The sequence below is a fragment of the Paroedura picta genome, chromosome 5, assembly GCF_049243985.1.
Source record: "Paroedura picta isolate Pp20150507F chromosome 5, Ppicta_v3.0, whole genome shotgun sequence".
NCBI classification, from domain to species: Eukaryota; Metazoa; Chordata; class Lepidosauria; order Squamata; family Gekkonidae; genus Paroedura; species Paroedura picta.
Genome location: NC_135373.1, coordinates 125,131,132 through 125,144,594, shown reverse-complemented (window position 1 = coordinate 125,144,594; position 13,463 = coordinate 125,131,132). Strand labels below are relative to the sequence as shown.

Genomic DNA, 13,463 nt, shown 5'->3' with positions numbered 1-13,463 from the left:
GAGGCAGACTTTGTTCTGAAGAAGTTTGGTCTCTGAGGGAGGGCCCTTCTCCACACCTTGAAGATGACACCTTGAATGAAACCTTGCTGGTTTTAAAGGTGTTGCTGGACTCCATTTTTTGTTTTGGTGCTCCAGACCAACAGGACTGCGCCCCTATTCCCATACTCCTGAGGGAAGCCAGTCTGAAGGTCATCCTCCAGTATGAACTACAGATCCCAAGATGCAGCGCGAATGCCAAGCCGCGCCCGCCTTGCAGTCTTTGCGCCGCCGCTGTCCACTTTGGACCACACCACCCAGCCTTCCTTGCGCCAACCCGCCCTTATCGCCCTGTCTAGATGCATTCTGGGATTCGTAGTTCCGATCCTTCCCGTCAAAGTTTCTTGTCTCTTGCCGCCCGTGTCAGGGAGGCAAAACTTTCCACGCGCCTGTCACTTGCCGGGCGGGGCAGTTGCCAGGGCCGACCGCGCCTCAGCCAATGGGAGCGGCGCTTTCCGGAGCGGGAGGCGCGAAGAGCAGCGCGGCGGGCCAATGGCGCGCCGGGCTCGCGCTGAGGGGGCGGAGCGCGAGTCTCCTTGAGCCCCGTGCTGCTTTGCGGCCTAGTCGGGTGCTGCGGGTGACCGGCTGACCGACCTCGGGCGATGGGCGGCGGCGGCAGCGCTCCCCGGAGGGTCACCTTCGAGGCGGACGAGAACGACAACGTGACGGTGGTGAAGGGCGTGCGGGTGAGCGGCGGCGGCGGCGGAGGGACCCGGGGGAGGCCTTTCTCCCGCGCTTTCCCCCTCACGGAGGACGGCCTCGTGCCCCCCTCCCCCACCGCGGGCGCCGAGGGGCGGGGCTAGAGGGCTGGCGGGGATTGCGTCGCGTTGCCAACCTCCAGGTGGGGCCTGGAGATCTCCCGGAATGACAGCTGTTCTCCAGGCCACACCCTGACCCTGCTTGGCATGACCCTGGGCGGGCATGAAAGGGCCACCCCTCCCTTCGCTCCTTCTTAGAAGCTGCCTAAAGTGTTAACTTGAATCTGTAAAATTGCCTTCTGCCTGCTCTCCATTAGCTCATCCCCTCAATGGTCATTTATTTTTTTAATTTGCACCCCATCTTTCCCCCCTCAAAGCGGTTCGCCTTGCTCCCTCTCTTGCATTTTTCTGTCTTCACAACAACCTTGTGAGGTAGGCTACCTATCTACCTAATATGCCGCTTTCCCCGAAGGCTCAGGGAAGTTTAACAAGAAACGATATTGGTAACTCCATTTGTAGTGATAACAAGGTGATAACAACAATAAGATGAACATAATAACAAAAAATATCATTAAAGCATGGTGGAAACTACAAAGAAAACGTGACTGGCCTGAGAACAGCCAGTGAACTTCTAAGTCCCAGGTCTAAGCCTAATACTCTATCCCAGCCTTTTGCAACCTTTTGACCTTGGAGAAACCCCTGAAATATTTTTTTTAGGCTTTGGGGATCCTCATAAGTGGCGACAGACCTCTTCAGAGAAGGGGCTGCAGTGGTAAGATGTAGGCGATGGCCAATCAATCGATTGATCGTTTGCCGTTTCCATTGTGGAGAAAAAGTCGAGGCCTGCAGAGCGACAGGGGAAGGGGGCTCCAGTGACGTCTAGTGATGCCAGTGGCCATCGGAACCTCTGGAAGAGACCATGCAAACCCCAAGGAGCTCTCACATCACCCCAGGGTCCCCCAGGACCCTGGTTGAGAATCCGTGCGGAGGCTACTGGAACAAACTCTGAGGCCAGCCGCACCTTTAAGACCGAAAACAGAACCTATCCTGGGCTATACTAAACAATTTCACAATAAATATAATTAAATGTTTCTTATCTCTTCTTTTATATATATGTGTGTATTAGAACAACCAGAACGGCCTCTAGATTAAACCGTTTTCAAGTGGGTTTTCCTCAGTGGTTGTTTTTCAACATATTGTACTGTTAATGAAGTCCTTCAAAAGGATCAAGTTTTCCTCTCAAAATTTAAATCATATATATGTGGCCTTTGGCTCCCAAGTTCGGGGAGGTCTAGTTTTGAAAACCCACTTGAAAACGGTTTAATCTAGAGGCCGTTCTGGTTGTTCTAATACACACACATATATATATAAAAGAAGAGATAAGAAACGTTTATTTATATTTATTGTGAAATTGTTTAGTATAGCCCAGGATAGGTTCTGTTTTCTGTTACAATAATTTTGAACCGTCCTTTCTTCGTGGTGCACCTTTAAGACCAGCAAAGTTTTGTTCAAGGTATGAGCTTTCGTATGCATGCGCACTTCATCAGATACAATGTCGTGGGATGGAAGTAATCAATTCATGCTTATGGACGAAATGTAAGCAGTAAATTAACGCACAACATAAGGAAAGTGTTTAATGGATCCCAGAGAGAGAGATGAATAATAAGCTCTTAGGATCCAATTCCAGGGCTTTGGATTTCAGGGGGGAACGTAGTGGGCTCGATAAATATGTCTAAATGGGTGAGTAATGAGTAAATGTATAATCAATTGCTGATAGCAATTAGCTGTCTACCCACTTCACTAGCTCTAACCATCACACCACCCTGGTCATTGCTATGTCAGTGAAGAAGGGTCCTTATTGCAGGCCAGCAGGCGTGTTTAATTTATTTAATTTATTCTTGGATTTATATCCCACCTCTCGTGACTTTTGTTGCCTCTGGGCGGCTAACAATTAAAACCAGAAGAATTGCCCCATAAAACCCCATGAATGCTTTCCAGCCATTTCGCTTGCTGGCAATGTAACGCAACACCATGGAAAACAGACAACTGTTTAAATTACACACACAACATCGTAAACAGACTGTGCTATTGACTCCGGACCAAAACCAGAAGAAATCCCCCCCCTGCACAATTAAAAGCATGTATAACAGTGCCTACTCAAGAGACAATAAGCTCTCCCCTAAGTAACAAGTACTTTCCACGTTTTGCAAACATGACGGGCAGCCCATGAGCGACTGTTCTAAAATGGAAAACTCATTTTATTGAGATGTTTGGCATCAGATGTAGGCCTCCAACCTATGGGCTGGTTTGAATAATTGCTCATAGACAGAATCCAGAGGATTGTGGTTGGAAACCAGTTGTCATCGGCATGGGATTTCGCCGGCAGGGTTTCATAGGGCACAGGCCTGTTCCCTTGTGCTGTTTGAATTCTGTCTAAAGCCCTTGGGACAATCTGTCATCTATATGGTGGTGATAACCGGGGTCTGTGTTTCTGTATCCACGTCTCCTGGTGAAGTAGCAGAGGTCCTGAAACGGTGCCAGTCAGCTGTGACTAAATGGCTAAGACTCAACAAATTGAAACCAAATCTTGACAAGACCAGAAGTACTGCTGGTTGAGAAGGGGGAGGCTTGAAAGGATATTGTGCACCTCACCTTCAGGGGAGTTCCACTGACTCAGTTATTTCATTCATTCATTCATTCATTCATTCATTCATTCATTCATTCATTCATTCATTCATTCATTCATTCATTCATTCATTCATTCATTCATTCATTCATTCATTCATTCATTCATTCATTCATTCATTCATTCATTCATATACTGCCCTCCCCTAAGGCTCAGGGCAGTTTATGTGGAAAAAAACCCAATACAGAACGATATAAATAACCACAATTGAGGACAACAGTCTAAACTATTTGAACAGGTTCAGGTCAGGTGTATGGATTCCTGGAAGGAAGCCCTGCAGGTGTTGCTAATTTTAGTCAGCCTCAGCCAAATGCCTGGCGGAAGAGCTCCCTTTTGCAGGCCCTGCAGAACTGTGTTATCTCTGTCAGGGAGCTCATTCTACCAGGTGGGGGCCAGGACAGAGAAGGCGCTGGCCCTGATTGAGGTTGGTGGTGGCAGAGCATAGAGCTCTTAGAGGGGCACAGGCAGGGAGGTGGCCCCTCAGGTACACTTGGCCGTAACCGCGTATGGCCATAAAGGTAATTACCAGAACCTTTAGCCTGATCCGAAATGTGACTGGTAGCCATTGGAGTTGGTGGAGGATGGGCCGAATGTGGGATCTCCACGGTGCTGCTGTGAGGACCCTGGCTGCTGCCTTTTGGACCAGCCGTAGTTTCCGGCTCAAAGCCAAGGTCAGGCCTGCATAGAGCAAATTGCAGAAGTCTAGCCTAGAGGTGATGAATCTGGGGTTATAGTGGACTCACTTGTGACAGCTAGAGAAGCCAGTTAATGCAGCTGCAAAAAAAATAAAAATCCTTTCTTCCTGCTTAATTCAGCCTAGAACACAGCCCCTTACCTTACCTCAGCACATCTGGCCATCTGGCTCCGTGCCATGGCCTGTGATGTTGTGCTAGTCACAAACTCTCAGCCTTAACTTGTTCCCTAGGTTTATCGTGAGGGTAAAATGTGGGACAGGAGATTTGTGAATTACACTTTGTGTCCCCTTTGGGGAGAAAGTAGGGTATAAATGATGTCAATAAATGGATTTTCAATTCGTGAGTGGTATATACTTCAAGCTGCCTTGAGACACAAGAAAAAGCAGGGTGTAAATACGTTAATAGCTAATTTTATTAAGAACCGAAAGGCTTCTGTTGCATATCTTCCTTTCCTGGAATGTCCACACATCTTGATATTTACCTCCCTCTCCCCCCTTTATTTATTTCTCGGAAGGTTCCGAGGGAGACCCTTCACAAACATGCCTTGCAGATCTCTGAGGTCTGTGAAATTACGGCCGCATTTCGAGCGTGTGGATTTTCAACGGCCTGGATGTTGAAAAGCTGGGTCTAGATTTTTCCGTCTTCTGTCACCTTCCCATCTTCTGGAGCAGGGGTAGTCAAACTGTGGCCCTCCAGGTATCCATGGACTACAATTCCCTGCTAGCATTTGCTGGGAATTGTAGTCCATGGACATTTGGAGGGCCGCAGTTTGACTACCCCAATTTGGAGTTTGTGCCCATTGTACCTTCATCGGGCCTGTCCGATGCTTTCGTTTCTTGTCTCCTCCCTCCCTTTCCTCGCTTAAACCTGTTAAGGACCTCTCGGTGTCATTGAACCTGAGGTCACGGTATCCGAGGCTTAAGAAAAAGCTCTTACCAGCCGCACTTCAAAGAGAACTGGGGAGAGATTGGGCTGGCACTTGAGGGAGAGTCTGTTACCTGTGTCTCTTTGATTTCCTTCTGCTTCCCACGGCCCCTGCTTTCTGATATTCCCCTGACTTCCTTGATTTCGTCCTCTGTCTTTTTTGCCTCCGCTGGTAAACATGTACTCTTCTGTCCCGGTGGTGACCTTAACCCAGCTTGATGAACCTGGATTCCCTGAAATACAGAAGCCAAGGAACAGGACAGGGTTTTACTGCCGTTTATTGTGCTGTCTGCTGCTTTAATATGCTTGGGGAAATGATGCTCGGGAGATAGGGTTGCCAACCTGCAGGCGACACCTGGAGAACTGCTTTTACTAGTGACTCCCCAGGCAGCCAAAATCAGTAATCCGGAGAAAATGGCTGCTTTGGAGGGTGGGCTCTGTGCCCTGCTGAGGTGCCTCCCCTCTCCAAACCCTACTCTTGTAAGAACGAAAAAGAGCCCTGCGAGATCAGACCAATGCTTCATCAGCCTCCTGTATCACATAGTGGCCTACTAGTTCCTCTGGAGGGCCAACAACAGGGCAGAGAGGCTGAGACCTTCCTAAGAACATTAGAAGAGCCCTGCTGGATCAGACCAGTGAGGGTCCACCTAGACCAGCATCCCATCTCACACAGGGGCCACCCAGTTCCTCTGCAGGGCCAAGAATAGGGCAGAGAGGCTGAGGCCTTCCTATGAACACAAGAAGAGCCCTGCTGAGTCAGACCAGTGAGGTCCATCTAGTCCAGCCTCCTGTCTCACACAGGAGCCAACTGGTTTCTCTGGAGGGTCAACAACTGGGCACAGAGATTGAGATCTTCATAAGAATATCAGAAAAGCCTTGCTGGATCAGACAAGGGGTAAATCTGGTCCAGCATATTGTCTTACACAGCGGCCAACCCATTCCTTTGGAGGGATAACAACTGGGCAGAGAGGCCGAGGCCTTCCCCTAATTTGCCTCCAGGTTCTGTCATTCAGAGCCTTAATGCCTCTGAATGTGGAGGTTCCCTTCAGCTACCATGGCTAGTAGCCATGGATAGACTTATTCTCCATGAATTTATCTAATTCCCCCTTGAAAGTTGCTTATTCTGGCGGTCATCACTACTTCCTCTGGCAGTGAATCCCATGTTTTAGTCACCCTGTGTAAAGTCAAATTTCCGTCTGTCCATCCTGCCCATTAGTTTCATTGGATGCCCTCAAGATCTAGTGTTTTGGGAGAAAGATTCCTTTCTTCAGGCTTCACCCCTAAAGCCTCCAAGAATCTCCCAACCCAGAGATGTCAACCCTTTCAGGTGACAGCGTGGAAGACTTCCCTGTGCTATGAATTAAGATGTGGTGTGAACATTGCTTCTACAAGCGAGGATATCGCGTTCTAACACGGCATCTCTCTGGCACTTTGGCATGACCGTTCTTCTTATGCCTGGTCTTTTGCAAGGAATTGCAATTCAAGCACAACCATGCTTTTTATAGAAATATTTCATTCATTACAGCGGGGGTAGTCAACCTGTGGTCCTCCAGATGTCCATGGACTACGATTCCCATGAGCCCCTGCCAGCGTTTGCTGGCTGACTACCCCTGCATTACAGTAATATTCCAACAAAGTATTTTTTAAAAATATAGTGTTTACAAAATCTTCCTCCTACAAATCTTCTCTAGTTTTGCAGCTCCAAATATTTATCGAAATGGAACTCATAAAAACGGAATCTGATGTTCTGGCAGAGTTGTATTTCCAGAATGCATACAATAAAATAACATCCTGTGAAAAAATCTAGGTCAGTGGTTCTCAACCTGGGGGTCAGGACTCCTTTGGTGGTCAAACGACCCTTTCACAGGGGTCGCAGCAGGGCAAGCAGCTTGGGCGGGGGGGGCGCCATCCACACAACAGCCTTGCGGGGTAGTTCGAGATAGAGCGTTCATCTCTCTGGAGCAGCGGAAAAGAGCGAGATCGGCATGGTGGGACAAGAGGCAGAGCTGAACTGAGAAACCCCCGGAAAAAACCCAATTTATATACACTCGTGAACAATGGATCTTTATGCCATTGGTCAGTTTTGGCTTAATTTCTGGGAAAGAACCCTTGCATAATTTTATGGCTGGGGGTCACCACAACAAGAGGAACTGGATTAAAGGGTTGTGGCATTAGGAAGGTTGAGAAGCACTGCTCCAGTGCAAGGATGGCCAAGCCGTGGCTCTTCAGATGTCCAGCATGCAGGGGCTCATGGTAATTGTAGTCCATGGACATCTGGAGAGCCACAGTTCAGTCAACTTCGATCTAGTAGATCTCCTCACTGCCGTCATTGGACCCTTGGAGGGACTACAAGAAGTGACAGACATTTTCCCATTGTGCCAAATCAGCTGAGAATCCATTTCTTCTGAAATATTTTGTTTTCGCTCATTTTTGCTGGGTTTGCCTTCCCGCGAGCATCTGCGGAAGCCAATTTGTGACTGAACGATCAGGGGGAAAAAAGAACAATGCATTAAAAACAATATGATGTTCAATGCTTGGAAGATCGCTTGTTTAAAAGATGCTGTTTTTCATGTTGTGCTTCTGCAGGAAAGTAGCAGTCACCTTTGGGGGGGGGGGGAGGCGTTTGATACCTTAAATGTATTTTCAATTTTTGTGTGTGTGCAAAATCTGTTATCAGCTGCTTGAAATTTCCTTCCTTGAGTGGAAACCAAGGCAGGTTGGAACCGTGGAATACTAATAGAGCAGAACAGAAGAAGTCTGCCTGTCGCTACGCTTTAAGCAGCGGTAGGAACAGTGAGAATGAAAGAATTCATTTAGTTGAGCGAAATAGTGAAAGGAGGTAGGCCAAATGGGAGAGGCACCTTCCTCAGCCTGAAAGGGTCTTGACCAGGGGTAGTCAAACTGCAGCCCTCCAGATGTCCATGGACTACAATTCCCATGAGCCCCTGCCAGCATTCGCTGGCAGGGGCTCATGGGAATTGTAGTCCACGAACATCTGGAGGGCCGCAGTTTGACTACCCCTGGTCTTGACAAAGGCCCAAGTTCTGTAAAGCTTGATCTTGGCATGTTCCTATTCATCTTTTTCCTCCTCCTTTGGCAGGTATTTTACATGTCTCTGTGTGAAGTAGGTTGTGTGTCTACTGTCCAGAGAAAGCACGGCATATAAGCCCAGGGAGTCAAGCCTGCGAATGTTTTGCTTTGGCCACTGAAAGGTCTCTTCTGTTGGAAAATGTTTATTCATTTATTTATATTTGAATTTATATGCCGCCGTTCCCTGGTGGGCTCACGGCGGTTTGCAATAATATAAAAGAACAAAACCCATTAAAACTCCATAAAACTCCCCTTATTACAACCAACAAGTACTAATATTGCTAAGGCGGCAGGTGAAAGTACATTAAATATCTCACCCCGTCATCCAGCCAGGGGCCAACCTGTTGCATATTAAGACAGTCATCCTCCTATTTCCTGTGCCAGATGAACACAAAATGGATGAAACGGTAGCTTTGCATAGGAGTTCTTGCAACTTTTTAACACAAAGATGGAGGGGGGGGGGGTTGCAGAGATCCCCTTGGCCCCCATGCCCTTTTCACCTACTACTAGTTGCAATCATGCCCCGGTACTCTATTTTTTTTCCCAGGCAGAAGAGCATAGCACTGGCTACTTGTTGTACTAGTATCTGGAAGGGGAGGGAGATGTGGGAGCAAAGGATGTTGAGAGGGTGCAGAGGACAGCGGCGAGGATAGTCTGGGGCCAGGGGACGAAGCCTTATGAGGAAAGGCTGAGGAGAATGTTCAGCCTAGAGAAGAGGCGGTGGACAGGGGACAGGATGGCTCTCTTGAAGGATTTGGAAGGTTGTCACATAGAGGAGGGCAGGGAAAGGTTCCTCTTGGCAGCAGAAGAGTGAAGAGTGGTACTGTCTGGCTATCAGGGGAAAATGTTCACAGAGTAGTTCAGAAGGGGAAGGGACTGCCTGAGGAGGTGGGGAGCTCCCCCTCACTGGTGGTCTTCAAGCAGCGGCTGGGCAGATCCTTCTCTTGGATGCTTGAGGCTGATCCTGCATTGAGCAGGGGGTGGGACTAGATGGCCTGGATGACCCCTTCCAATTGTATGACACAATAATGGGATTTCCAGGGGACCCAGCCGGGGAGCGATGGCTACTTATTGGCTTCAATGAAGTAGTTCCTGACAGAGCAGTTCCTCAGTTCCTCTTCCTCGGGAGGTGGTGGGTTCTCCATCTTTGGAGATTTTTAAACAGAGGCTGGAGAGCCATCTGACGGAGAGGCTGATCCTGTGAAGGCTCAAGGGGTTGGTAGGTTAGAATGGATGAGCAAGAGGGTTGTGAATGTCCTGAATAGTGCAGGGAGTTGGACTAGATGACCCAGAAGATCCCTTCCAACTCTAGTTACTTAGGATGTGTTTGAAGATTCCCTATCAGGATTAAGAACCATAGACAAAGATTCTTCAATTGCTCGAAGGTAAAATCAGCTAGGAAAGGAATTGCGGACAGAGCTGGAATAAGAGGTGGCATGAGAAACATGCACTTTGGTAAACTGGCTTTATAAATTATTGACATTGCGTCTCTTTCGGTCTCTTCTCAGCTGTCTGAAAACGTCATAGAGCGTATGAAGGAGCCCTCTTCTCGTGGAAGGCCTCAACCGAAACCAACATCCGGTGGTCACAGTGTGGGTGGAGCTACTCCAGGTATGCCCATGCCTCAGTAATAAGTGAGGAGCTCATGAAAATTCGGTAGCCGCTTCCACCAAGCCTGCAACTGTGCTAGGGAACGATACCGCTTCTTTTGACTTCAGACAAGATGGCTTCCGTGGGATGATTCATTTTGGTAGCTCTTTTGCTGGCTTATTTCAAGCTGCCATAGAGAAGTTTTATTGTGGCAGTTTTTTTTTTTTTTTTACCTAACGTTGGTACGATCTACCTGGAAGCTTCTGCACGGGTGGCTATGTGTCTGTTTAAATCTTGAACACAGCAGCTGCATGCAGATGTTATAATTCACCGAGATTAGTTCAAAATGGGTACGAATAACAGCTTGTTGCAGCCTTCCCGGGCTCCCTTAGCATGCAGAGCTCGATTCAGGGCTTTCTAATTTAATCAAGCTCCAGGGCCGTCTGACATTTGAATGCAGGCACCTTGCTGGATTGGCATTTGTTTGCCTGCCACGAGCCTGGGATGAGACTGGAGCAAGGGTGTGCGTGTGTGTGTGTGTGGGGGGAGAAGTGCAGTAAGTTTGGTTTGTATCTTTCACAGGCAAGTATCTGTTCATTGCAATGTCCAAGTGCAGCTGGTGGAATGTGTGTCCAGTTATGGGGGAAACAGTGGCTCAGCGGCAGAAGATCTGCTGGGCACACAGAAGTTCCCCGATTCAGACCCTGGACCAGATCAAAGGGATCAGTTAGGAAGTGACGGGAAAGACATTTAAGTGGCCCAGAGATGGTTTCATAGACAATCCTGGCTTCAGTGGATCAGAAATCTGACTGAATACAAGGCAGCATCATGTCTCCCCTCTATTCATATTCACAAGATGCCCCATTGTACACGGCACTGGTCAGACCACACCTGGAGTACTGTGTGCAGTTCTGGAGGCCTCACTTCAAGAAGGACGTAGATAAAATTGAAAGGGCACAGAGGAGAGCAACGAGGATGATCTGGGGCCAAGGGACCAAGCCCTATGAAGATAGGTTGAGGGACTTGGGAATGTTCAGCCTGGAGAAAAGGAGGTTGAGAGGGGACATGATAGCCCTCTTTAAGTATTTGAAAGGTTGTCACTTGGAGGAGGGCAGGATGCTGTTTCTGTTGGCTGCAGAGGAGAGGACACGCAGTAATGGGTTTAAACTACAAGTAAATTTTCACAGTCAGAGTAGTTCAGCAGTGGAATAGGCTGCCTAGGGAGGTGGGGAGCTCCCCCTCACTGGCAGTCTTCAATCAAAGGCTGGATACACACTTTTCTTGGATGCTTTAGGATGCTCTGGGCTGATCCTGCGTTGAGCAGGGGGTTGGACTAAATGGCCTGTATGGCCCCTTCCCACTCTAGGATTCCAGGATTCTATATGCACATCCTAGGACAGTAGGGGCTGCTGTAGAGGCCCTCTCCTCATTCTTTAATCCAGGGTTTCATGAAACCGTAGGGTTTCTTGATAGCCTTGGAAGGGTTTACCGAATGTGTGAGAGTTAATTAATTTTTAATATATTTTTAAAATTTGTTAAACATTTATTAGGTGATACGACCACATATGGTCATGCTGGCCTGCCCCGCCCCGCCAAATTGGTGGGAAGGGAAGGGCCCCTGCTGGGTGTGTCCACAGCTATGGTTCCCAACCGCGTTCGGCATTTTGTACCAGCTCCATCTATGCTCCACTTTGCCATCAGTGGAGACCTTAAGCAGCTCACGGCATTCTTTCCCCCCTCTGCTTTATCTTGCCCGTGTCAGGTGGGTTAGGCTGAGAGTATGCCTGGCCCAAGGCCACCCGATAAGCTTCTGGGGCAGAGTGAGGACTTGAACCTGGGTCTGCAAGATCCTAGCCCCACTGCACCACGCTTGCTTTCAATCGTGTCTGTCTTTTCTGCCCCACGAATACTTTCCTGCCCCATGATGGTGCTTGTGAATGTAACATAGATATGTTGACCTCAAGCTCAGGGGTGGGAGGAGTGAAGCTAAAATTGTAATAACAATCCGGAGCTTATTTCTTACAAAGCATCTATAGTCTTCTTCCAATTGTTTGGGTAATTTTAAACCTACTGAAATACTGAACAAGCAAAAAAAAAAAAAGAAAGAAAAGAAAGAAAAAGGAAAGAAAATACCCTTTAAAGTGCATCGGTCATTCTTTCCTTGGACTGTATGATGAAAAGTAACTTGATCCGTCTAGATCTGAGTGCATTTTCTGAACAAGGGGGCCTTAGTCATAACAGACAAATTTAATGACTTAATTTGTCTTTATTGTGTTTTCTTTTTTTTACTTCTACTGCATTCCTGAAAGCTTTAATATGCTATTTGAAAAGGAAGGTACAGAAATTACTAAAAAGGGAAATATAGGGCAGGTAACAGTATGTATCAAAACATCATACCAAAATAGATAGAACATTATCCATCAGAATTGAGATGTCCCCAACCAATATTCCAGGAAGGAGGGGGTTGGGCATCAGGAGCCAAACTTCTCCCAGCGGAGAGGCCAGCATTGATTGGTGGTTGCTGTTTTGGGCCCCGCCCATACGCTTGGTGGAATAACTCCATCTTACTGGCCCATCTTACAGGGCCCTGATCTTCCTCGGTAATGCATTCCTCCAGCTGAAAAGGCCCTGGACCTGGTTGAGGCCAGTCTCACCTCCTTTGAGCCAGGGATCCTGAGCAGCTTGTTCCGATGATCGTAGTGCTCTTGGGGGAATATAAGGGAAAAGATGATAGATACACCTACTCCCATCCCAGACTGTTTAAAGCTTTGAAGGTTAACACCAAACCCTTCACCCTGATTCGCTCTCCAATCTGGAGCCAATGTGGCTGGGAGAGCACCAGTGTTATATGTGCCTTCCATTTATGATGATGATGATGATTTTTAGATTTATTTCCCGCCTCTCCCGATAGGCTCAAGGCGGGTCACAACAACTATGGGGTCATTGAGTCTTTGTTAGGACTCGAGCTCTGCATTCTGGACCAGTTGGAGTTTCTTGAGCAGTCTCAAGAGCAGCCCTGCATAGAGTGGGTTGTAGAAGTCTAATCAAGAGGTGACCGTTGCATGGATCACTCTGGGAGAAGTTCCTGACAGTCAGAGCGGTTTCTCAGTGGAACAGGCTTCCTCAGGAGGTAGTGGGTTCTCCATCTTTGGAGATTTTTAAACAGAGGCTGGAGAGCCATCTGACAGAGAGGCTGATTCTGTGAAGGTTCAAGGGGGTGGCAGGTGACAGTGGAGGAGCGAGAGGGTTGTGAGTGTCCTCCACAGAGCAAGGGGTTGGAATAGATGACTCAGGAGATCCCTTCCAACTCTATGATTCTGTGATTCTAAATTCTGTCTAAACCTCCAGAAGAAGTTCCTGACAGAGTGGTTTCTCAGTGGAACAGGCTTCCTCGGGAGGTGGTGGTTTCTCCATCTTTGGACTAGATGACCCAGGAGTTGGGGTTGGACTAGATGACCCAGGAGGTCCCAACTATATGATTCTATAATTCACTCTGGCTAAATACGGCTCTGAGAGATAAGGTGCCAGCTGTCTCACCTGGCACAGATGGAAGAATGCCAGGTAGGCTGTTTTGTGGTCTGGACCTCCATTGATAAGGAGGGATCCTGAATCACGCCCAAACTCCTGACGGAGAATATCGGTATTAACTGCACTCCGTCAGGTGTTGGGACCTGTATCACCTGACTCTCTACCTACTGCAGCAGCCCACGGTCACTTCTGCTGTGGGATTGTTGTCCTAATTTA

General features: G+C 48.0%; 1 protein-coding gene across 1 annotated transcript in view; it reads left to right on the top strand.

Moving 5' to 3' along the window:
- Nucleotides 1-551: 551 nt before the first annotated feature.
- CHCHD3 (coiled-coil-helix-coiled-coil-helix domain containing 3) overlaps nt 552-13,463 on the top strand; it is a 273,988-nt gene continuing 261,076 nt past the window's right edge. The window contains exons 1-2 of the mRNA XM_077340353.1: nt 552-722; nt 9,638-9,740. Of these exons, the coding sequence (XP_077196468.1) occupies nt 639-722; nt 9,638-9,740 (187 nt within the window). The 5' untranslated portion in view covers nt 552-638. The remainder of the gene's footprint in view (nt 723-9,637; nt 9,741-13,463) is intronic.